At 39.1% G+C, this 26,554-nt stretch overlaps 2 protein-coding genes across 2 annotated transcripts in view; one reads left to right on the plus strand and one right to left on the minus strand.

The window, feature by feature from the left end:
- TTC27 (tetratricopeptide repeat domain 27) overlaps positions 1-26,554 on the minus strand; it is a 162,266-nt gene that overhangs the window by 77,528 nt on the left and 58,184 nt on the right. The window contains exons 10-12 of the mRNA XM_043918283.1: positions 21,145-21,258; positions 5,031-5,126; positions 2,161-2,283 (exon numbers count right to left, since the gene is read on the minus strand). Coding sequence (XP_043774218.1) covers positions 2,161-2,283; positions 5,031-5,126; positions 21,145-21,258 — 333 coding nt within the window. The remainder of the gene's footprint in view (positions 1-2,160; positions 2,284-5,030; positions 5,127-21,144; positions 21,259-26,554) is intronic.
- On the plus strand, positions 12,104-14,108 carry LOC122703803 (sorting nexin-5-like). The gene has a single exon (XM_043918284.1). The coding sequence runs from the start codon at positions 12,217-12,219 to the stop codon at positions 13,429-13,431; it is 1,215 nt and encodes a 404-aa protein (XP_043774219.1). The 5' UTR covers positions 12,104-12,216; the 3' UTR covers positions 13,432-14,108.

Below are 26,554 nucleotides of genomic sequence, written 5' to 3' on the forward strand. Positions count from 1 at the left end.
TACTTATTTGTTCACTGACCAATGGGAAGAATGATGCAATGGGAACTACATCAATGGTATCTTGGGAGTCAAGAAATAATTCACCTCCTTGTTAAACAAAAATCCGGATACTACTTGTATGCCAGTCGAAGGGCACTAAACAAACACTTAAGTCCGTGAAGAAACATGATACTGTATTTCATCAAATTTGAGATGCCATCAATTTTAAGACTAACTCTTAACTAATAAAGAAAAAATGTTTTCAATTACATTATGACATAATGCCTTGGATGAATCACATCAGCTTCTCATTGCTTTGATATTTTTAAATCTACTCAGAAAAATTTGGCAATTTTTCCTGCCTCCAATACACTGCTTGATATAACAAACAGCAATTTTTTTTCCTTTTACGAATCTTAGTATGAAACACAGCTTAATCTACATTGGGGTGTCTTCCTTTCTTGGCTCCCATAAAGCGTTTAGTTGCTGTTTTTAAAGAAAAGTAAGTGGAATTGTGATTATTTTACCAATGGCACATGTTTACTTCACTAATGTTAAATTCACGTCTCTCCACTCTGTTTTGGTCCTTTACCACTTCTGTTTCAATGCCAAATCATAATGGAATCTTTTTAAAGGTATTTTAAATGGCAATTAAATCCAACATATGTAGAGCTGACACTGTACGTCACTCAATTGAAATGATGATACTAAATATAGCTACAACTAAAACTTGTACAAGCACAAGCAGTTTCAACCTGGCCAAATGGCCACCTGACAGCAAATGACAGATACCATCAAGCAGCAGATACAACCCAAATTCAAAGATATTAAAATGCGGAAAAAAAATATATGAGTCTCAGAATCAGTAATAGCAGCAAATACTCACAGAGTACAAGGGAAGAGCACCATTCTATGTACTTTTCATATGTTATGTCACGAAAATCTGTTGGGTAGGTAGATTATGTGCCTCCAGATGAGGAAGCTGAGGCTTGGGGTGGGGGCACTGAGTAACTTGCCCCAATATCACAAAGTTAGCATGTGCCGAGGCTAGCTTTTGAATCCACAGCCTGGGCTATGCTTTTAAACACTATGTCATGTGGTCAATTAAGTTATTAATCAATAACTAGCTCTGTGACCTAACCTGAATCATTAGAGACTCCTTTCCTTATCTGGAAAAGGAAGGAACTGGAATGGATGATTATGGAGTCCCTTCCCAGGATGAAAATACTGTAATTCTATAATCTTTTTAATAAAATGTTATCTCCATGGTAGCCTCTCCTTCACCCTATAAAATTCAAAGACTTTCACCACTATTACTGACTAGTGAAAAGAACCTAACTTACTATAATTTTAAAATTTACACACTTAGGAAAGGTATTAAGAAACAGAAGTACATGTACCACTATTTCTTTTTCAGGATGACAGCAAAGGCTGACAATAGATACAAATGATCCAGTTTGTGGGTTTTACTCTGCCTGTGTACCATACTTATGATAGAAATTTACCATTTAAAATTTTAGTCCAAAATTAACAAATGATTTCAATGTGTCCATTTTAACAGATATACACAGTGCACAGTCCTTTAAAAATTCTGTTCATTTATGAGGGAAAAACAATAGATTAATAACAGATGGAAATATTGCAACATTTTCTCTCTTGACCCAATTTAAAGGATGGAATTAAAAATGCATTACACACTTGACAACTCTTTTGCCCCAAGATGGGGGGTGGGGGAGGGGGCTGTCATAACCTTTGGATCTTCTACAGGTCGAGCTGCCCTCCCTCCTAGGTAACCTTGCTTCTGACCCACAGCCTCTGATCATCAGGCAACCTAGTGATGCTTAAAATATTTCCTAATAGTTCACTTTGAAGTTGTCTACAGAAGGAGAGTTAATAAAGGAAAGAGACGAAAATGTGCAATGTCTTTAAAGCTTTCATTATTTATTCATAAACATCAAACATTGTATCAGTTTTGGGCCTTGCTTTTTTCCTTTATAATACACATGCAGACATAAAATAATCTGCTCCAATGGAAATCAGAGAAACCATTAAACAGATTTCTGATGAAAAAAGGAATTCAAGCAAACTGTTGGCAAAAGTGGCTTAAAAAACAAAACAGGTAAGATGATTGCTCAAAGATGAAAGGGTCTGGCCAGTGCATAAAATTTCACTATTACATACCTTCCCATGCTGCCCAGCTCTTTCATAGCAAATGACAACATCTTCCCACATTTCTAGCTTCTCAAATATCTGAAGGGCTGAACTGGTACATCCCAACTCAAAGAGTAAACCTGCAAGTTGGCGCTAGAAAAATCAAATTAAAATAATGAACAATCCTTCACACATTTTCACACACAGATTCCTGTTCCATTTGTAGGTATATCTAATCTGCCATTTTAAGCATCTGCTTATTGCAAAAAATGCCTAATATCTATAATTCAACCTCTGCTGAAAAAACATATATGTTTCCTACATGTTGAAAAACATACTGGAACTGTTCAAAATACACAATATGTCAATTTTCCCCAAGAATTCAGAACTTAACAGGCAAAATCTGTACTTCTTTAATATCTAGAGAGTCTATACATGACAATCTCTGTGGTAAAGCTGAGATCCAATAAGTCAATTTTTAAAACTCTGTTAAAGTGGCCCTTAAAGAAAGACAAATATAAATGTTGCTGAGAATGTGAAGAAAAGAGAACTCTTGTGCTGGCGGACTGTCAATTTGTGCAGCCAATATAGAAAACAATATGAAGGTTCCTCAAGAAACTGAAAACAGAGCTACCATATGATCTAGTAATTCCACTTCTGGATATATAACTGAGGAAAATGAAAACACTAATTTATTTTAATAAGTACATTCTAAAAAAATTAGCTACCTAGTTTCCCAGTATTTGGCAAATAAAATGGGACAAATTGTGATCAAGTGAGTGAAGGTTAAGTATATTCAAAAATAAAAATAGTGTATTTTATAAGTGTATTCTATTCCTGCAGGAATAGAAAAACAATATTAAAAAGGTTTAAAAAATAGGTAAAACTCATGAGTAAGCTATGGTTGTAAAATTCAATACATTATTTAAGAGCTAAGAAGCTAACAGACATGGAACACGCAGAACTAACAAACTCAGTAAGTAAAATGAAACTATAAAATTTCATTTTATAATGGAAATTACATTTATATATATTATTAAAATATATTTTAGATAATATATTATAAAATATATAAAATTATATTATATATAAATATATATTATAAAATAAATATATATCTATTATATATTATAAAAACATAAACACAAAAATAAATAAAAGCAATGGCTCAATTCTTCTGTATCCCATGAAATATAGGAGAATTTGGCTATTTTAGAATATGTGATTGGACATTTTAAAAAACTGAACATCACATGTGGGAGCTGGAATAAATCTTAATGCTCATGTAGTAAGGAATTCAATCTTTCTAATAGTGACAAAGTTATGACATCTAAGCTGATATGGCTAACTAGGAGTAAAGACTAATATGTTTTATAATAAACTGTGTTGTTATTTCCTGATCTTTAAAAATAACATATAAAGATATGCTTACTCCCTATAATGAAATAAAACTGATTCAGTTTCTTAATGAAAGAGGATGTTTATATAACTGTTCAAAGATCCCAAATCCACAGTTTCCTAAGCAGATAAAATAAACACTGAGCCTATTTGAACAGTATTTAATTTTTCGAATGTTTCTGTTCAGAAAGTAACAGCTACACCCTCAACAGACATGTTTTGTCATAATAATAGCTCAGAGTTTGATTTGTTTCTACACCACAAACCACATAGAACAAAGACAAAAGCACTTAACAAATTTCACAGAGCAGGGTTAAAAACATGCCAATAAGTTCCAAGTGTTAACACCTTTCTGATGAAGAATCTATCCTTTTGAGATGATGTGAAAAAATTTTTGTGCCTGTCTTATTGAGATGTCTTCAATAGATGAAGTGAATCCCAATGTATAATAGACCCTCTCGTTTACCCTGAGCTTACGAATATGCTAATAATCTACTCTAAGAAATCTTATGAAATTCTAAGTCACTGAATTGTGGGTTGGCATTTATAATTCTAAGTCACTACCTATGTGCATAACCCACAAGAGATGACAGGAAGCTGGTTAAAATGACAATGGTTACTATATCATCGAGAAATTTCTGGCTGGCATTATCTGACTCCACTTAGCTTCTCTGTGCCATAGCTTTCACATTTGTAATTTGGGATTATTTCACAAAATTGTTGCAATAAAATAAGATAATGTGTGTGAAAGGCAAAAAGAATGCGTGCTTCACAATAAACAAGCAGTAAAAGCTGGCTATTATTCTCTGGAATAATTACAACCCAATGAAGATAAAGCAAAGGAGGCAAGCTGGGAAACTAGAGATGCTCATGAACATCATGTTCAGTGATCAACACTGGACAAGTGTAGTTATTGACAACAGCCCTGGGCCTCCATTTTTTTCCGAGGATTAAGAAACCAGAATTATAAATTAAGAGGCCAGACTAGGTGTCTAAGTTGTCTTCAGTGAATAGAATTTTACCAAATAGAGGAATGACTCCTGTAACACAGGAGAACCCACAGGGCAAGCGCTACACTAGGAGTTCTCATGTCATTCCAAAGAGGAAAGTAGTGAAGGGCAGTTCACAGTATCAACTACCAAACAGATGCTTTATTTTACCTTTTGTCAACACTTTGCTTAAAAGATTCATTCTTTAGCAGAAAATCCTTACAGGGTTTTTAAACATAAAAAGTTATTTTGAAAATGAAGACTTCTGTGGCTCTATTATTTAATTTCGAGAATTCTATTTAACCTAGTTTACATTCTATTAAATGTTTTAAATGTCTAGTATCACTTCATTCAAATAGCAGTCTGAAGTAACTGGCAATCCCCAGCTAGATACTTTTTCTTTTCCCTGAAACATCTGAAAACTCCAACATAAATTTACAGTCATTTTCTTTTAATGCATGTATCTTTCAAAAGGGAAGTGTTTTCCATACCCAATGACAACAACAAAAATACCTGAACAGCCCAATGAGGTGGCACTTGACAGCAGTAGAAAATCTTCAGACGTTCCAATACAGACGTAGTCTTATCTTCAAATTGGTCTGCAAGAGCCTTAAGAGCATGTATCATAATCAGAATCTATATGAGTAATAACTTTTTAATATAAACAAGGTTTTTGCTGCAAAAGTTTTACAGATAACCATATAAACAATAAAGAATACTTTGATAAGGTGTTGGGATGTGTGAATATTTTCTTGAATTTCCTTAAATGCTAAAAAAAGACTTTAATCAACATTTATGTAATTTGTACATTAAAAACTTAATAAGAAAACAATTTTTTAAACTGAGGTTTCCTATGGTAGTTCTTTTAAAGAACTAGCCTTATTAACCCATCTTTTTATTTTTTCTATTTTCTAAGAACTGTTTTTAGCATATCTATTTCACAACCATACTGTCACTGCGACAATGGCACTTCCTAACATAAATCAGAGATAAATTACATGAAGCATTTCATTTAGGACTATTTTCTCAGGAATGAAATCAAAGGGTGTCTATTTGATCACAGAGGGTGAAGTCTCTTACTCTTCAGCAGCAGAACCAACCACAAGGCAGGACACTCATTCATGCAAGACCAGTGAACAACTTCAACCTGCATGTGCTGAGGAAAGCCTCTGCTGGGCTGAAAGACCTGCACTTTGTACTAGATAACCGGACCTGCAGGAGCTACAGAGGGCAGACCAACAAGACAAAGATGGCTGACTCTAAGAAAGGGGACCAAGGCCAAATGCAAAGCTAGAGGCTGCCACTAACTGGTGGTCACAGGATGAACATCACAAGACCTCCCATATCCAGCATCAGAATGAATGCAGACACTCTGGAGTCCTAGAAAACACACGGACAGTGGTCTCATTACCATGATCATCTTTACCTGACTCTTCATTTGTCATCTAGTACATAAGCATGTGTTTTCTGTTTTACACTGAGCACTTTCAACTGTGCATTATTATGACCTTTTCTGCATAATGCAGCACTCAAATTTTCTCTTTTTGGCAACTGACTAGGTTTCACAGGCCTGTCTTACAAAGATTACACGGCAACAATACGGCAATGTTAATGTACATATTATGGTTATGTAGGAACATTCAACAACTAGGGTCATGGCAGCCGGTCCCATCACTTCATGGCAAATAGATGGGGAAACAATGGAAAACAGCCCTTTATTTTTGAGGGTTTCAAAATCACTTTGGACAGTGACTACAGCCATGAAATTAAAAGACGCTTGTTCCTTGGAAGAAAAGCCATAACAAACCTAGACAGTGTATTAAAAAGCAGAGACGTTACTTTGCCAACAAAGGTCTGTCTAGTCAAAGCTTCTGTTTTCCCAATAGTCATGTATAGATGTTAGAGTTGGACCATAAGAAGGCTGAGCACCAAAGAATTGATGCTTTTGAACTGTGGTATTGATAAGACTCTTGAGAGTCCCTTGGACTGCAAGGAGATCAAACCAGTCAATCCTAAAGGAGATCAGTACTGAATATTCATTGGAGGGGCTGATGCTGAAGTTGAAACTACAATACTTTGGCCACCTGATGTGAAGAGCTGACTCACTGGTAAAGACCCTGATGCTGGGAAAGATTGAGGGCAGGAGGAAAGGGACGACAGAGGATAGTAAGATGGTTGGATGGCATCATTGACTCAATGGACGTAAGTCTGAGCAAACTCTGGGAAATAGTGAAGGACAGAGGAGCCTGGTGTGTAGCAGTCCACAGGGTCACAGAAGACCTGGACATGACCGAGCAACTGAACGACAAGGAGTCATCCATGTATTTGAGAATGGTGAAGCACTGTGTCGGCAACTTACTTTCCAAAACTTCAGGATACAAAAGGTCCTGTATCTAGAACTTTTCTGTAAGCTTGAAATTTTTTTAAGTTTTAATGAAATTAGCTTTTAAAATTGAAAGGAAAAAAAAAGTAAGAGGTAGTAAATCCAAACTTCCTCATAAAAGGACAAGAATCTAACAAATCCCATTATCAGTAAAAGGAGACTGGTTTCTGAGCAGGGGAACTGCTCCTCAGCTGGGGAAAATAGGAAGTTCTCTATACTATATGAGGTGGAAGATATATTTGTTAACCTAAGAAGATCCTGCCGAATGAGAGAACACTCATTACATCACTTCTCTGACAACCCAAGATGCTATTCTATCAAATCAGTCAGAACAAATTGAGTCATAACCAGACTCCTAAAACCATCTTGGTCGAAATATTTTTAAAGTTTTCTGGCCTTACTTCAGAGAAACTTAATAGCAAAAAGGTTGCATACTTCTGCCCAAAGCTATTTAGTTGGAGGAAAAAGAAGAAAAACTTCTGGCTGAGTACATATGGTTACAATATATAAATAAAAGGCTCACTGAATTACTTCATTAAGGGGGGCAAATTTTCCTTTTTATCAAATTCTTTTTCTTCCTTTGGAAAGAAAAAATAAATAATGCTTATTTAATAAGCACAGAGGACAAGATGGTTGGATGGCATCACCGATTCAATGGACATGAGTTTTGAGCAAGCGCTGGGAGATGGGGCAGGACAGGGAAGCCTGGTGTGCTGCAGTCCATGGGGTCACAGAGTGTCACACACAACTGAGCGACTGAACAACAACAATTTAATGATTAAATGCCAAAAGTAACATCCCAACACTTACTTTTATGAAGTCTTAGTCACATCTAAAACACTTCATTTTCAAATCAAACTCATGTGTTTGTGGCAATCTAGCTAAAACACATTGAGCAGTGCTCAGTAAATACTTTCCAATTTATTAATAAACAGATTTACTAGCAACCCACTCCAGTATTCTTGCCTGGGAAATCCCATGAACTGAGAAGACTGGCAGGCTACAGACCATGGGGTCACAAAAGAGTCAGACACAACTGAAGTGACTCAGCATGCACATTATGTATTTCAGATACTCTCAGACACTTTTAATTGACCTCACAGTGCGCCTGCTACTCTCAGATACTCTCCAAAATAGCAAAGACCACTGGAGAGAGTAGAGAACCAACATTTATTTGAATTTGATATCACAAACAAGCTCCTGAACAAGTAGAGCCACATTTTGTAAGAATTCAAATAGACCATGTGTATGATAAAGATTAAAAACAGAATTCTAACTTATTTTCACTCCTGCATAGAATATAGTTCTTCCTACCTTAAATATGACAACCACCAACAAAGCCAAGAACATTAAGCTGTCTATTTCCTCTACTGAATTCAAAGTACTCTCTTATTTACTAACTCACTACAAATACAGGGACTTAGTCAGAGTTCTTCTCTAGGTTTTTCAGAGCAGGATTATTTATAGTGACTCATTCTGAAATAATTCCATTACAGTCAAATGGACTGGAGTCCTTTACAGGAAAAAGTGTAGATAAGTGAACTGGCCTGAATTCTGTTCTAGGTCTACCCACAACAAGTCAAATCATTTAAGTACAAAGGCACTCATCTACTACATGATTTTCTAAATGATCTTTTGCACTTCAGACACTCTGAGCATATGCCTTTATCAAGAGTATTTTGGGCCTTCCTTGGTGGCTCGGTGATGAAGAATTCACCTGCCAATGCAGGACACACAGGTTCTATCCTTCACACAAGATGATCCCACAAGCCACGGAGCAACAAAGCCCAAGGGTCACAACTATTGAGCCTGTGCTCCAGAGCGCGGGAACCACAACTACTGAGGCCACGTGCCGCAATTACTGAAGCCCGTGTGCTCTGGAGCCTCTGCTCCACGAGAGAAGCCACTGCAATAGCAAGCCCAGGCACCACGACGAGAGAGCAGCCCCGGTTTGCTGCAACCAGAGAAAAGCCTGCACAGCAACAAAGACCCAGCACAGCCAAAAATTTAAAACATTTTAAGAAGAGTATTTTACTGAATTTCCAGCATTTGATAAGGTTGTCAGTCTCAGGTACCATCAGCCAACACAAGTATCAGGTTTATTCCCCAAGGACAAACCATATCCAAGTAGTCCGAAAGACAAAGGCAAGACGCTAAGTACCAGGAGACTGGGACTGAACAGGAAGCCTGAGTTTCTACCGTTAATGTGTGTGTGTGAATGTGGACAGAAACAAGGAGCTCAGAGACAAATGGGTACCTTGCAAGCTTTCACACATTTCCAGAAACTGAGGTAAATGACCTCTAAAGCAGTGTCCTCCCTTTCACTTGCCATTTTCTCTCTCCAGGTTCTAAATTTCATGTATTTCACACTGAAAGTCATGGACACTTTGTCGTAAGTTAAAATAGGTACGAGAAGTTGGTTTTTAAGGAAAGATAGTAACATCAGAAATGGAGAGCGAAAGAGAGACACAAATACACCCTAAACCAATCTTTAAGAGTTGAAAGCAAGCAGACTCAACACAAGGAGGGTGACAGAGAGATGTGAATAAACAAGAAATATGATGAGAAAGAGTAAGGAAGAGTCTAGCTCAGACTAGACTGAGAGGTTGGTGGGGGGTGGGGGCGCGATAAGAGAATCAGGTGACAGAAAAGCCAGGTTCAACTGCTGGGACACACCAAAGACAACTTCATTCATGATGCATAAACTGTCATATGAAACTGTTTTCAAGTTTTAAGACTCCCTTTTAATGTCTTTTTCTCTCCAAACTCCACCTCAAAGCATTTATACTCTCACTGGTGTGCCTGTGCATAGTTTCTCTGACCCCAGATAATAACAACTCTTGAGTCTTCCAGAAACCAGTACCAGAGATCAGAAAACACTGCTAAAGAATGGGGAATAAAAGAATAAATCCCCACTAAACAATGATGGTCCCTCTCTATTTCCACCAGAGAAAGAACTTCCCTCCAAAAAAACTAGAGAAAATCAAGACTACATTTTAAAATTAGCACATGGAGACTGATTTAGGACAATTCTGAAGGACAATTCAGAACAAGGTCTGGTATGATTTAGACTTTATTTATGTGCTCATATCTAAAAGTATGGCACACATATCTTCAAAAAAACACAGCTAGTCCCTAAGGACCTACACTTTCACTGAAGGCCATTCTTTCTTGCTTACATGATATCTAAGTGCTTATCAGCTCTCTGAAGAGCCAAGTCAAAATCAGCTGATAATCTAAAAGGTATGATTGATCATATGCCAAATCACCTTGCTTTTTTGTGCAATCTGTATATGCATGCATATGTCTAGGAGGGTGAGATTTATTATAAAAATCTGTACTTAATCAAATATATCCAACAGTTGGGTTGAACAGTTCTCTCTGAGAGAAGCCTGCAGTCATTCAATGTGATTCACAAACAGTTGTGGTCAAGTTAACTGCTACCTCAAACTTACAAGCCTAAGAAAACTTCCAACAGGAACAAGGAGAATGATAATCAAAACCTATTAACACATCTACTAAGTATCAACATCATCATTAAACCTATTGTTAACCCAGTTTCACCTCATGCATAGGGAACCGTAGCTCAGAGAGATTAAAAAAAATGGCTTGCCCAAAGTTTAATTTTTTTCTTTCTGGCTGTTGTTTTGTTTTAGTTTTTTGGCTGCGCAGCACAGCATACAGGATCTTAGTTTCCCTGACCAGAGACTGAACCCGTGCTCCCTGCATTGGAAGCGTTGAGTTTTAGCCTATGGACCACCAGGGAAGCCCCTGTGCCCAAGGTTTAAAGCTATGAATCAGGGCCTGTCTGATTCCAAACACTATACTGACAGCTTCACCAAAACCATAATCTCCTAACTTAAGTGGAAATGGTCAGATCTGTGAAAATAAAAAGCTGTTTCTCACTGGAAAATACTGAAAACTCAAACAGGGTTTTTCCCCACCTAATCCCATAAGAAGGGAGTCAGGGTCAGGAGATCTGGAGATCTGACCAAGATTTGTGCTTCCTGTTCCAAAGACTTTCTTTTGTCGGCTGGTAGGAACTGGGTCTACTAATGGGGGCTAGGAGAGCCTGGATGTCTTTTTTATGATTCCAGACTAAAGAACATAAAGAGGAAGTCTTCAAGGAAATGCAGACAAGGCTCTTGGAGCATTCCCCTTAGTCACACCTCAGCAGTTAATCTTTTCGGTGTCAGGACCTCTTTGAACTCTAATAAATTACTGAGGGACTATAAAGAGCTTTTGTTTTTGTGGGCTATTATGTATCAATATTTATCATATTAGAAATTAAAACTGAGTTAAATTTAAATATTAAGCTCATTCTAAAATAAAATAATGACTCCATTACATTAACTTACATAATATGTTTTATGAAAAATAACTATTTTTTTCCCAAAAAACAAAATCGTGAAAAGTTTAGCAAAATCTGGAGACTCTCCTGGTAGTCCAGTGGTTAGGACTTGTCACTTCCACTGCCAAGGGCCTGGGTTCAATCCCTGGTTAGGTAACTTAGATCCTGCAACCCAACTGGTGTCGTCAAAAAGAAAAGAAAAAACAATTGGCAATGACTTACACTTTTGCAAATCTATTCAATGCCTGGCCTAATAAGTGATAGCTGGATTCTCATACCTGCTTCTGTAGTCAATCTGTTGCAAAACGATGTTTTGGTTGAAATTTAGGAAGAAAATTTGACCTCACACAGATTGGTAGTTGGAAAAGGGAGAAGTATTTTAATAGCTTTTTAAGTTAATTTTGCATATTATTTTTTGATGCTACATCAAAATTCAACATGTGGTGAGCTTCTTAGAGTTATCTGCAATGTGGAATTTGAAATCCTATCAATGAAAGTTTTCCTGTTACATTAAATACTCTGTTATAGTAAATCCACTGGTTTAAATTAAAAAAAATCATAAAACAAACACACTCATGGCTGTGTCTTGAACTTTTACTGGGTCTTTAACCCATGTTTGATTTTTCACGTCATGCACTGGTCATTTTGGAAAAATGTGAAGATTTGCAAATGTCCACATATTCCATGTAATATTAAAAATTACATGCACTAATATTATCAGCAAGCTCATATAAAAACTCCCATCCCAGTAACTGAAGCAATGGGAAGCTGTCAGGTTTATAACTGAAGATACAAGACTTCCAAAAGTTTCATTTTTTTTCTTCAAGCTCAAAATGTTATCACTGGGAGACGCGCCTCGGTATCAGAGTGTTTGGGCTTCTGCGTCCCCAGGGCGGCCCTGCGGTTGGCGGCTTCCGCATGGCCCGGAGCGAGGCCAGGCGGCCCCGCTGGAGACCCGCGTTGCCATGGCCGCGGTTCCCGAGGTGTTGCAGCAGCAGGAGGAGGACCGCAGCAAGCTGAGATCTGTGTCAGTGGACCTGAATGTTGATCCCTCGCTTCAGATTGACATACCTGATGCACTCAGTGAGAGAGATAAAGTCAAACTTACAGTGCACACCAAGACCACACTGCCCACGTTTCAGAGCCCAGAGTTTTCTGTTACAAGGCAACATGAAGACTTTGTGTGGCTACATGACACTCTTATTGAAACTACAGACTACGCTGGGCTTATTATCCCGCCAGCGCCCACCAAGCCCGACTTCGATGGCCCTCGAGAGAAGATGCAGAAGCTGGGAGAGGGTGAAGGGTCGATGACCAAAGAAGAGTTTGCCAAGATGAAGCAGGAGCTAGAAGCTGAGTACCTTGCTGTCTTCAAGAAGACTGTGTCTTCACACGAAGTCTTTCTTCAACGGCTCTCTTCTCACCCTGTTCTCAGTAAAGATCGCAACTTCCATGTTTTTTTGGAATATGATCAAGATCTAAGTGTCAGGCGGAAAAATACCAAAGAGATGTTTGGTGGCTTTTTTAAAAGTGTGGTGAAAAGTGCTGATGAAGTTCTTTTTTCAGGAGTTAAGGAGGTAGATGACTTTTTTGAGCAAGAGAAGACTTTCCTCATCAACTATTACAACAGGATCAAGGATTCCTATGCAAAGGCCGACAGGATGACCAGATCTCATAAAAGTGTCGCAGACGATTACATCCACACCGCAGGCTGCTTGCATAGCCTGGCTTTAGAGGAGCCTACAGTCATCAAGAAGTACCTGTTGAAGGTGGCTGAGCTGTTTGAAAAACTTAGGAAAGTGGAGAGTCGAGTCTCCTCAGATGAAGACCTGAAGCTGACGGAGCTCCTGCGCTACTACATGCTCAACATAGAGGCTGCCAAGGATCTCTTATACCGACGCACCAAAGCCCTCATCGACTATGAGAATTCAAACAAAGCTTTGGATAAGGCCCGGTTAAAGAGCAAAGATGTCAAGCTGGCCGAGGCACACCAGCAGGAATGCTGCCAGAAGTTTGAACAGCTCTCTGAATCTGCAAAAGAAGAGCTAATCAATTTCAAACGGAAGAGAGTGGCAGCGTTTAGGAAGAATCTAATTGAAATGTCTGAACTGGAAATAAAGCATGCCAGGAACAACGTGTCGCTCCTGCAAAGCTGCATAGACCTGTTCAAGAACAACTGAGTGAAGGACTGAATGTGAAGAAAGCCAGCATCACTTGCACTCAAATCATTACCACAGAAGATTTGATTTATCTTGACTTCAGTTTAAAATTATGTGAATACGTATTTTGATTTCTAAAGATCTTAACACTTAACCATGTTGGTTTAAAAATATTTCTATTGCATGCTCCTTGGACATAACTAATCTTGATGGCAGTTAATACCTCAGTGGGTAGAATCTTAAGTACTGGGTTCTCCTCTAATTTGTAGTGACGAAGAAAGGGTGTGGAATCACGTGCCTTCTGGAGCAAGTGTAATCAGCAGGGGCCCCACACATGTTGTCTCAAGTTTCATGTGCCCGGGTCGCTGTAATTTAGGGTAGGTGCCTGTTAATAGCAGATGAGTCAGCTACTTGTTAAGGTAACAGACATTCCATCCCTTTGTCAAGTGATTTTCCCCTTTCTTACTCTCACGGATCAGTAGTCACCTTCAGTTGTTTGTACTATAACAAGAGCAAGAAAAATATCATATCTTTATAAATACCCTTTGCAACTCCATTTTTATAGTTGGGATACAAATATTTGTGGGGAGAGGCTTATCTTGAGGGTATAAGAACAAGTAATGTGAACCCCTCCCTTCCTGGTGGGGGTGCAGTATGTGTGTGCTTGGACTTTTTATAAAGCATCCAATAAAATAAAATAAAAAAAAAATGTTATCACTGGTAACAAATACAAGTGATAAGCTCACTTCATTCATTTTTGAGAAAATTTCGGCCATAATACCCAAGTTTGAATACCCGTAGGCTGTCAGTGGTTCTTCAAAGTAAAAACAGTGTTCCATGGGAAAAGCTCCATATTGTTACCCTGCTTATTTAACTCATATGCAGAGTACATCATGTGAAATGCCAAGCTGGATGAAGCACAAGCTGGAATCAATATCACCTGGAGAAATATCAATAACCTCAGATATGCAGATGACACCAGTCTTATGGCAGAAAGCTATGAGGAACTAAAGAGCCTCTTGAAGTGAAAGAGGAGAGTGAAAAAGCTGGCTTAAAACTCCATAATCAAAAAATGAATATCACAGCATCCGGTCCCATCACTTCATGGCAAATAGATAGGGAAACAATGGAAATAGTGACAGATTTGAGTTTCCTGGACTCCAAAATCACTTCGGACAGTGACTGCAGCCGTAAAATTAAAAGATGCTTGCTCCTTGGAAGAAAAGCTATGACAAACCTAGACAGCATATTCAAAAGCAGAGACATCACTTTTCTGACAAAGGTCCATATAGTCAAAGCTATGGTTTTTCAAAGAGTTATGTACAGATGTGAGAGTTGGACCACAAGGCTAAGCACTGAAGAATTGATGCTTTCGGACTGTGGTACTGGAGAAGACTCTTGAGAGTCCCCTGGATAGCAAGGAGATCAAACCAGTCAATCCTAAAGGAAATCAACCCTGACTCTTCACTGAAAGGACTGATGTTGAAGCTGAAGCTCCAATACTCTGGCCACCTGATGCAAAGAGCAGACTCATTGGAAAAGACCATGATACTGGGAAAGATCGAAGGCGGGAGGAGAAGGGGAAGACAGAGGATGAGATGATTGGATGACATCACCGACTCAATGCACATGAGTTTGAGCAAACTCCGGGAGATAGTGAAAGAGAGGGAAAGCCTGGTGTTCTGCAGTTCATGGGGTTGCAGAGTTGGACAGGACTTAGTGACTGAACAACAACAACAACGGGAAAAGCAGTTTGCTCAGGTTTTCTTGGAATAGCCACTACACTTCACACAGCCCAAGTGTTTTGTAAGTACCTCCCAGTTCACCACATAAAATATTTAAAAGCAAACTGTCAAGGGTAAAGATTTAATAAAATAATATTGACTGCTTTATCAAAGACAATCATAAACAAAACGGTCTTTTTTTTAAGTTACAACTGCATGGCCATGAGGCACAGGCGGACGGTCAGCACAGTGTGGAGTCCCGACCGTGATTCTGGAGAAGGGGCCAACAATTTGACCTCCACTGCTTCTGCTGATTCAGTATCAACACAGCGACAAGGTAAAACAGTATCTCAGTATTGCCGCGAAGGGGCTTCCCAGGCAGTCCAGTGGTAAAGAATCTGTTTGCCAAACAGGAGACATGGGTTCGATCCCTGTGTCAGCAAAATCCCCTGGAAAAGGAAATGACAACCTACTCCAGTATTCTTGCCTGGGAATCCCATGGACAGAGGAGCTTGGTGGGCTACAGACCATGGGGTCACAAGAGTCAGACACGACTTAGCAACTACACAACAACAATGTTGCTGTGAAGACAGTTGTGACCTGAAGGAGCCTCAGGGCTCCACAATCACCCTCTGAGAACTGGGAGATGCACCATCTCGCGTGCCTTTCCCAGGCCCTGCCCACTTTCAACTTTCTCCCAAAACTTCTCTGGGAGACGTTCTTAGAAGTTCTCCTTCACTATCTTGTCTTAAAAGTTCAGTGAGAGAAAAAAAAAAAAGTTCAGTGAGAAAAGTCAGTCTATTTATAGTCTGAAAGTATGGCAAGAGTGCAAAGAATATTTATTATTAAAACCTAAGTGAATGTTTTAAATTCCTAGTATCATCCTTTCTAAGAAAGTTAAAGCAGTCAAATCTAATAACAGTTACACCTACTTTCCTGAGCGGTCTCAGGCAGATGCAGAGCGCCTGTTCCACAGCGAACTCAACCTGGCTCCAGTCTGCGGCCCTCAGTAACACACACCTCTAAGGTTCCTTCAGGGACTCAGTTCCCTGTTAAATCACAACGCTGGCCTCCAGGCCTTGATAAATGCCCCTTTAGTCTCTGTTCAGTATGGACCTGGGTATGAGACAGGAAAACATCTGGAGCTACTAAAGATTAACAGCCGGTCTCAGCCAGGAGCAGGCCCTTCCGAAGGCAACCATAATCACCACCCTCACAGGACCTTCAATTTCTGTGGGCTGGGCTAAAGAGCTATATTTTAACAAGCACCTTGCAAGTGGTTCATATGTTCGGGCAAGTTTGGGAAACGTTGCACAAGGCTCTTAAGATGTATACAGGGCGCTGTCCGGGGGGAAACCAATGTGTCAGTTCAACCAACACAATCTGATTCTGTCCAAGAATCCTGAGTGCCCCAGCTGGAATCTGACTGAAGTGAGCATTTAGTGCCTTTAGACGAGGGGTGTACATTATTCACCCCTCTAGTACATTCCTCTGCTATTTTTGAGTTTTCATTGAACTGTAACTTTCTAGATTTAAAAAATTTTTTTTACTATCAACAATATTTTATTGCTTCTCCCTTCTATTACCTCACTTCTCTATGAACCAACCGTCACCTAGTTTTATTAATCTAGTATTATGAAACTCACATCCTGGTTCGGCCCACCAGCCTTTCTCTGGGCAGCACCCTCTCTTGGCCTTAGCAGAAGCCTGTTTCACTCACCCATGTGCACATTCTTTTCCCACACAGGACCACATCCTGATATTATAGGCATTCCATGTTCCCCTCCTCTCACCTAAATTGTAGGCCCCGAGATGCTGAGTTCTGCCACCAAGCCTTGCTCACAAAAGCCTCTGTTTACTTCTTCCTGTCTACGCTGGTTCAACCCCCTTCCTCCAGATGATGCCAAGTTTTTCACAGATGGGTGCAACATGGTCAATCAAAGCATGGACTTTGAAACCCAAGGCAGACCTCGTTTGAATTCCAGTCCAGTTATTAGATCTTGGGTAAGTCATTTAAATTTTCTGTGCTTTACCATCTTCATCAAGAAAAATATAAGTAGCACCTACTTCCTAGGATTATCTAGCACCTGGCATCTGAGTGATCAGTAAATGGCAGTAACTATACACCGTTCTGAACAAAGAGTAGTAAATACAATGATTCCAATAAAATTAAAGCACAGCCACAGTCACAGGAGCAAGTTCTGGTATGTCTTTTAATAACTTTCAAATGTTACGTGTGGTTATTAACACAGGTGAAGTACAGAGCTAGAATGGAAGACATTTCTTATCTCAGGTTTCTGAACAGCTCAGTGGCAGGACACAGCACATTAAACATGAAGCACTGTCATTACTCCAATGTTTTTAGATCTTCCAGGTAGTAACGATTGCTTTCAGTGAGCTATGAAGGACTGGGCAGCTTTATTTTCTTGTACCTAGACTTACCCTCTTTAAAGTGAGGATAATACATATATGAAACAGATCGCCAGTCTAGGTTTGATGCATGAGACAGGGTGCTCAGGGCTGGTGCACTGGGATGACCCAGAAGGATGGAATGGGGAGGGAGGTGGGAGGGGGATTCAGGATGGGAACACATGGCTGATTCATATCAATGTATGGCAAAAACCACTACAATACTATAAGGGAATTAGCCTCCAACTAAAATAAATAAATTTAAAAAATAAATAAAGTGAGGATAATAGTAACAGTCAACATTTACTGAGGGTTTTCTATGTGCAGGCACTATTTCAAGCATTAAATGAAGTCATTTAACCCCTTGGTACCTGAATGATGGCTCTCTCCATCCTCCAGGTGAGGGAAGTGAAGCAAGGTTAGGGGGCTCAGTCTTGGCCACAGTACATGATCTCTCTTCCTCTTAGACTGTGAGGGCTATAGACAACAAAATCTGGTGCTTTTCTGACAACAGACATTCTGATACTGAAGCAGGCAGAAAAGCAGAGAAATGGGAAAAGAGAGAAAGACCTGATGATCTGTTTGAGCCCTGAATCCAACTATCTCTGGGACCAGAATACCTCTAGACTCCCCAGCTATAAAAGTCAACAAATCCCTTCTCATAGTGAGTTTGAATTGGGTTTTTGTCCCTTAAGTTTCCTTACCGAGACCTGTTCTTAAATTGTACTAAAGTAGAAGATTAGAGGGTCTTGAAAAGCTCTGAGCTTCAATCTGTTTTCTATAAGCACCATGCATTTAGGAAAAGGATATTCAAAATAAGTATAAAGATTGAACACAATTTCTCAAATTTTGAAGCCACACCCTCTCATTGGGCAAACCAAACATGATCAAGGTCAGCCTGAACTACTAGATCACATTGCCACCCCACGTCCCATCCTCAGTACAGTGGCTCCATAACGGCAGCCATATATTTTCCATCCACACAAACAGTCACATATCAAGGTCAATGCTGAGCCTGCCAAGCATAGCACATGTGGATGTACTTTCATGAAGAAGATATGTGAAAACATAATACAGCACAAGCACGTTCTGACACTAAAACACGGGAGCGGAGACTGGAACGTAGAACAAATGACCAGCTTGTAATACAGAGGATACAAATTCTACACAAGTTCCCACAGACCAGTGGACACACCTCCAGCTAACAGAGCAGTTACTGCATGGACTCCAGTCTCTCAACACTTCTTATCGCTCCAGAGGGCAGTTTATCACTGTTTAGGAAACCCTATAAGAAAAAACTGACATTCCTTTATCTCTTTTTCCCTTAAAAAAATACAACCAACCAAACCGTGAATTACTACCCGCCAAGACCACGACCCTACCCTCAGTGTGACCACAACAACTGCTCTGCTCCTGTTAGCTTTGGCACGGGGCTGAAGATCTGGACTGCAATGATACTAGAAAGGCCGGGCTCTACAACTCTCAGACTGCTGAAGTGCCAGAGGAGAATATAACCTTCAACTCAGCTAATTCTTAATTATTCCTGCTGATGAGTAGGTAATGCAAAATGGATTTTTTTTTGGCTCATACATGGTTTAGTGGCATAGTGGGATGAGGAAGAAGCTGAATGATGACAGAGAGATAAGTACTTTATATACTCTGTTGGTAAAAAGCAGGGTATAAATAAATACAACATTTGGCATTCAACAAACATCCACCAAGTGCCTATTCTGAGTATACAAAATAAGTAAAACACAGAATCGGATCCCTCAAGAAGCTCACATTCTAGCTGTGAAGATGGAAAGATTTTCAAATAAAATATAATTTAGTAAATGCTAAAATACAGTATCAAGAACAGACATTCTAAAAATACTGATTCAGAAGTTGTGAAATCTCAATTATCTGCTACCATTAAGAAAGTCAAACTGCAGCATGAATAGTCTCCAGTGACAGAAAACTGCTATAATCTCAAATTCCCAGAAATTCAAGGGTGAAGGAAAAGATTCCTGCCATGCAGTCATCTTCAGAGGCACAACCACCTGGATAGGGGCAGATTTAAATTTAAATTAACTGGTTTAAGAGATAACTGGGTAATTAAAATTCATCAGCAAAACTATTTTAATAATGAACATAAAGTAACCTAACATTAATCCTCAACAACTGAGCTGAGTTTATCTAATATTATTAGACAAGGATATTATTAAATTATTATTAGACAAGGATGACATCTGGTTTACACAAGTTTTTTTTTTTGTTTGTTTGAACAAAAGTTAGATGTAGGTATGTAGGGCTTCCCTGGTGGTTCAGATGGTAAAGAATCTATCTGCAATGCAGGAGACCTGGGTTTGATGCCTGGGTCAGGACTCCCTTGGAGAAGGGAATGGCTACCCACTCCAGTGTTTCTGCCTGGAGAATCCCATTGACAGAGATGTCTGGTGGGGATCCATGGAGTTGCAAAGAACTGGGCATGACTGAGAAACTAACACTTCCTCTTTCACTCTGAATGTACGAGGTTTCAATTAATTTGCCTCATATTTGGATTATATGTATAATATACTGCTTTTACCATACTAAAGCAAAGAAGGAAAAGATGTGCTCTCATCATAAGGAAAGGAGAAGGAAACGGCAACCCACTCTAGTATTCTTGCCTGGAGGATCCCATGGACAGAGGAGCCTGGCGGGCTACAGTTCATGGAGTCACAAGAGTCAGACATGACTTAGCGACTAAACCACCACCACCTAAAGTGGGCTTCGCTGGTGGCTCAGACTGCAAAGAATCATCCTGCTAATGCAGGAGACCCAGCTTCAATCCTTAGGTCAGAAAGGCCCCCTGGAAAAGGGAACAGCAACCCACATTTAGTTGGAGTTTCAATATCAGACTCTCAAAATTAATAGAATGAATAGACAGAGCTTCCAGGGTAGTAAACGCACGCAAGTTCTGGGAGGGTGGGACACCCTAAACTCTACAAAGACAGAAGCTCCTCTGCTAAGGACCCTTCCAGACCTTGGCCCAAAAACCTCTTCATTTAGCTGCTCATTGATATCCTTTATAATATCCTTTATAATAAATCAGTAATAGTAATTAAGTGTCTCCCTGAGTTTTGTGAGCCATTCTAGCAAATGATCAAACCTGAGCTGAGAAGGTAGTCATGAAAACTCCTAGTTTATAGCCATTCGATCAGAAGTATCAGGCTTGAAATCAGAATCAGAAAAGGGAGGCAGTCTTATGGGACTGAGCCCTTCGTGTATGGGGTTTGTACTAATGCCACGTAGTGTCAGAATTGAATTAAACTGTAGGACACCCAATTGATGTCCACAAGGAAATGAAGACATACTTGGTGTGGAAACACCCACACACTTGGCATCAGAAGTGTGAGCAGAGGAGCAGCTTTCCTTAGAGAGGTTAACACCAGAGTCACAGAGCTCAGTACATAGCTGGGCTCTGGAGTCAAGCAGATTCCAGAACAACACTCTCAAACAATAAAATGTGTTTGAGTAAAATGAAAGCCATCTCATTATTTTATACTCATAACAAACATGCATGGTTACTGATAACAATAAAGAGTTGGAAAACTAACAAGAATTGCAACATAATTCTTACCTGTGTCTGCCTCATTGCCCGTTCCACTCGGCGGGTGCTTCCTCTCTCAAGTTTTGTTCGGAGGATCAAAGCTGATGTCTGAATGGCCCAGAACTTGGGTTGTGAAAGTAAACACTGATGGGGAGAGGAAAAAAAAAAAAGACCACAAAATAAATGGATAAACTGGATAATCCACTCTGAATATAACAAAATTAATATATCAGGATATAGCTGAGTGACGACTTGAAAATCATCTCAGCGAAAAATAAAAGACGACGTGTGCTTTCAAATGTTTTTGGAAAAGAATGTGTTCATTTGAGCAGAATCATTACTTAACTGAGCTGACCTGTTCAACTGAATAAATTCCTTAAGGAATGAATCAGAATTATTTCCAGATAATCGAAACAGTAAATGGAATAAATCATACCATTAATTAATACATCTTTTTTATCTCGTGAGTTATACAAATGTTAAAGACCATACTTCTCAAATTTGAAATAAATTTTTAAAAATTATCCAAACTCACAAAGGAAAACAAATAATTAGAAATCTAGTACCTTTTCACTTAAAAAATACCCTAATCCCCTGATGCAAAGGCACATCAAAGTTTAAGGAAACCATCCTAACATTTTTGAGAATGCTTTCTAGTCCTTGTTAGGGTAGAGAGTCTCTAATTTTAGTTAAATGTTATCCTAGAGGGACATCTTAAGAAAGACTGGCTCATAAGAAAATCACGAATATGCACACACTGAAACCTAGACCCAGAGAAAGCTGTGACCACCATCAATTCAGAGGGTGAGGTAGAAACCACTGAATCTGTCCACAAATGCAGGGGGTGAGGATGAGTGAGTTCTGAGTGCACAAGAACAGGAGGAAAATGTATTCTGATACAGTAGGGACTGCTCAGTATAATGAACACAGTTTAAGCTCTTTGCTGATGACACGGAAACCAACAGTGACCCTGAGTGATCATTCCCCAACAGTAACTTACAGTGAAGGTTGCTTCAAAGAAAGGCAAAAGGCGTACTTGTCTGACAGTTGACTACATCCTTATTTACTTATTTATAAAAATCAGATATTAAAAAATCCCAGTTAACTAGAGTCCAAAGAGTCATTCAAAACCTAGCTGTGCATCAGAAGAAGCTTTTGGTATTTTAAAAGGTAAAATCAGACCTCTGAGAGAAGGATCTGAGCATCAGTGTTTCTTAAAACACTCTCCAAATAATTCTAAGATATAGCCAAATTGAAGAATTATGAGGCTAAGCTAATACAAGTGTTGTTTAGTCACTAAGTAGTGTCCAACTCTTTTGAGATCCCATGGAGTGTAGCCTGCCAGGCTCCTCTATCCATGGGACTCTCCAGGCAAGAATACAGGAGTAAGCTGCCATTTCCTTCTCCAGGAGATCTTTCTGATGTAGGAAATGAACTCTTGTCTCCTGCATTGGCAGGCAGATTCCTTACCAAGCCACCAGGGAAGCAACACAACTATTTGTTTTTTGGTTAAAGGCACTAATAACTCCAAATTCTCATTAAAAGTCAGCAAGAAGTCTTTCGATGGAGTATAAACGCTATCACAGTCTCTCCAATTCTTTACTGTACCATAAATGGCCAGCTCACTTTCATCATTTCTGTTATTTGCCTGGTCCCTATAAGTACTGGAATTTTCAACTCCAAATCTAGGCCTACTTTCTTATAATTAAAAAGGGAACAATGGATTAGGTTACGTGCTCAATGTCACACCTTCATTAGTAGCAAAAGCTGATTCTAATACTTTGAAGGGCTCTTGATCCCCCAAACAACACCTTTTTATTTTTGGCATAAGCTGCAACCATTTTCACTTTGTAACTGAAATACAGTTGATACAATATTTTTTCAGTTTCATGAGTGATGATTTGACATTTACATACATTATAAAGGGATCACCCCAATAAGTCCAGTAACCATCTTCCCCATACAAAGATATTATATCCCCATGACTTATTTATTATATAGCTGGAGGTATGTAACTGTTAATCTCCTTTACCTATTTTGCCCACCCCACCTCACTTTCTGGCAGTCACCTGTTTCTTCTCTGAATCTATGAGTCTGTTTTGTATGGTTTGCGCCTTGTTTTTTAAGGCCACCATATAAGTGAGGTCAAGTAGTCCTTCTTGTCTGACTTATAACACCCTCTAGATCCATTCATGTTGTCGCAAATAGCAAGATATCACTTTTTTGGCCGCAGAACGTTTGTATTGTTTTCTCAACACTTTCTCCAAGGAAGTGGATGACAGTACCTAGGAAACGCTGGTAGAGCAATGTACGTAGAGCATTCAGTGAGAATAAAAAAAAACTTTAGGGAACTGCTGTATTAAAGGGAAGTAGAAGGAGTAAACAAAGCATATACAAATAAGGAGGAAAGAGAATCAGAAGAATTCATTCTTACTGAAGTGTGTTCATTCATTAATTCACTTGAGCACTTACTCTGCACAAGGCAATGTGCACAAGGCCCCAGGGACAAAGCAGTGAGCAAGACAAACAAGGTCCCTGCCCTCAGAGAATTTACATTCTAATGTAATGACTATTATGTAATCTTATTCTTCTATTAATATAACTAAGTTCAAAACAAAGAATGAAACCTTTTTCATTAAGTAAATCTGCATAGTGATTCTCCTACCTACAGTGGGTGGCCTTTTTTCTCTTCATTTTATTAAAGGGACTGTCTCTGTAACCTCACGACAGGATGGAAGAGCACCTAGGAAAAGACTCTGTAAAACCGGGCAGATCATCTCCCGTCAGCCAGAGCTTGATCAGAATCCCAGGGAGGTGATTAGCTGGGAAGTCACCTCACCTCTCAGGATCTCAGTTTTCATCTTTCTAAAATAGGAACAGTAATTCCCATTGAAGAAGGAATTCATAGGGCCTGGACTCCATCTCAGGCCTGTCTGTGCTGATCGTGCGCGGCCACCTCTCCAGTGGACTCTGAACTCTGTGCTTAGCGCCTGTGGGAATGACAATGGAAGGATAAGACCCCCCTCTGGGCAGGGGAATCTTGAAGAACAGACACTAATCACCCCTGCCTCCGGACACTAGCTATCAGAATGTAAGCACAGGCTTATCAGTTATTAACTATTTGGAATGTAACTGAGGGCTTATTGATTATTGACTGTTTGAACACATAACACGTGAATCATGGGGTTATTGTAGTTGTATTTACCCTTCCTTTGTTTATGTAAGTCTCAAGGGAATTGGGGTAGTGGGTTTGGACACATGGGGTATAAAAGATTTTCACAAATGCTGGTCGGCGTAATAAACTGCACTCCACTATCTGCATTGTCCTTCTGAGTGAGTCTGTTTCCCGGAAAGCGTGGCTATAACAAATGTGAGTGCTTTTTTCCTGTTAATCTTTGTCAGTTTAATTTTTAGATCCAGCCTGGGACCCTAAGAAGGTCGAGGAAAACTCCCAGCTCCCGGCCACACGGTCACTTTACTAATAACATCAAGGGGCAGACCAGTGCAGGAGGTAGGGTTGTCAGTTAAATCCCAGCTTTAAAGGATTTGCACACCAAAGCGGGGGTGGGGGCGGCAGGGATATCTGCCTCAGGAAAACTACCAACTCAGACTGTTTTCTATGCTGGCATGAGAACAAGAGTTTGCCTGAGACTTTAATGTGAGAGGGTCAAGCAAAACATTCTCACTAAACGCTGAAAGTAAAAATGCAATCTGAAAAACAGACATTTGAAAAGCTTTAAAAAAAAGAACTGCCTGGATAATGATATCACTGAAGAATGTATTTATCTTACATTTGTTTGGCTGGGAGATGTCTGACTTGGGAAAGTCTTTCTAAAGGAGGTAATTGCAGATAGGCTTTGTTTAATATATCTTAAACAAAACACTGCTGCCCACAAGATAAGAATCAATCAGAATATGGGATACACAAAAAGAAAATTAAATAGGAGATATATGCTTTAACACTCTGTATAGCTGCAGAATGTTCATTTTACTGCTGAATAATATTTCACGGCAATATATGATCTATTAACCATTATACTGCTAACAGGCGTTAAGGTAGTCTCCAATCTGGGAACTACCAGATGGCCAATGAATATTCTAATGTGCTATCAGAATGTGCCATCAGAATGTGCCATCACGAACATTCTAAAACAGGTTCTTCAGCTCAACAGGTATTCTGTCAGACATGCATTAATACTTAGGAGTGAAACTGCTAGGTCAGAGTACTGAGCTTTCATGAATACTCCAATCTTCTGACAGGTTTTCTACTTTATACTCTTATTTATTAGAAACATTAGAGTCCTTGTTCCTTCACAACCTTGCAACACTCAACACTATCTGTTTTTTTGTATTTTAGTCATTCTGGTGAATATTTAGTAGTATTCCATATGGTTAACTTGTTTATCTGTAACAAATTCACATTTCTCTAATGATTAATAAAGTTGAGCACTTTTTAATATGTTAATGACCATTTCAGTCCTCTTTTTTAAGTTCCTACTGAAGTCCTTTGCCTGTTATTTTCTACTGGGTTGTCAAAATTTTTCTTGATAATTTGTTAAATAGTCTTATTTTTTGGACACAAGCCCTCTGTCTTTTTGTTGGAGGAGGGTAATAGATTACTATTCTTATTTGACAAATCCTTACACAATACATACTAGTGTTTGCAAAGCACTGGTCTAAGTGCCTTACAAATATTAATGGTATCTTTTAATTTTTAAAAAGTGCTTAATATTAATAATAATCTAGTTTATCATTTTGGTTTTATGGTTAGAGCCTTATTATTGTTTTTGACTGTCCTAAAGTCGCAAAGATGTTCTCCTATAGTTTCCTCTTAAAAACTTTACTGTTCTGCTTTTCACTTCTACATGTTCAATCTGGAATTGATTTTTGTATATGTAGTATGATATAGGGGCTAAGATAGACTGTTTCCATATAAATATAAATCATCCAGCGCCATTTATCGAAAAGCCTACCCCTTCCCTACTGCACTGCAGTGCCAACTTCGACATGAGTCAGATGAACCATGTATGTATGGCTCTGCTTTTGGACTCTGTTCCACTGGTTAGTTTTTATTTCCTCAAGTCAAAATGTCTTAATTCAGTGTTTCTCAAACTTTAAAGTGCACAAGAATAATCCAGAGAGATTGCTAAAACACAGACTCCTTGGCCCCAGCCCCAGAGACTCGGATTCAATAGGGTGTGAAGTGAAGCCGGAGAAATTCCATTTCTAACAAGCTCCCAGGTGATGCTGATGCTGCCAGTTCAAGAACCACTACATGCTAAGCTGTCTTAATTGATACAGTTTTATAAGCCATCTTGGTATCTGCCAACTTAAGTACTCCAACTCTGTTCTTCATGACTCCCTTAGTTATTCTTAGCCCTTTACATTTCCATGTGAATTTTAAAGTCAGCTTGAGTCCCCAAAATCAAAAGAACAGCAG

Source organism: Cervus elaphus, chromosome 11 (assembly GCF_910594005.1).
Source record: "Cervus elaphus chromosome 11, mCerEla1.1, whole genome shotgun sequence".
In the NCBI taxonomy this organism is placed as follows: Eukaryota; Metazoa; Chordata; class Mammalia; order Artiodactyla; family Cervidae; genus Cervus; species Cervus elaphus.

Bases quoted from the DNA above. Each gene is read 5' to 3' on its own strand.
- LOC122703803 (XM_043918284.1), top strand. From the start codon at position 12,217: ATGGCCGCGGTTCCCGAGGTGTTGCAGCAGCAGGAGGAGGACCGCAGC.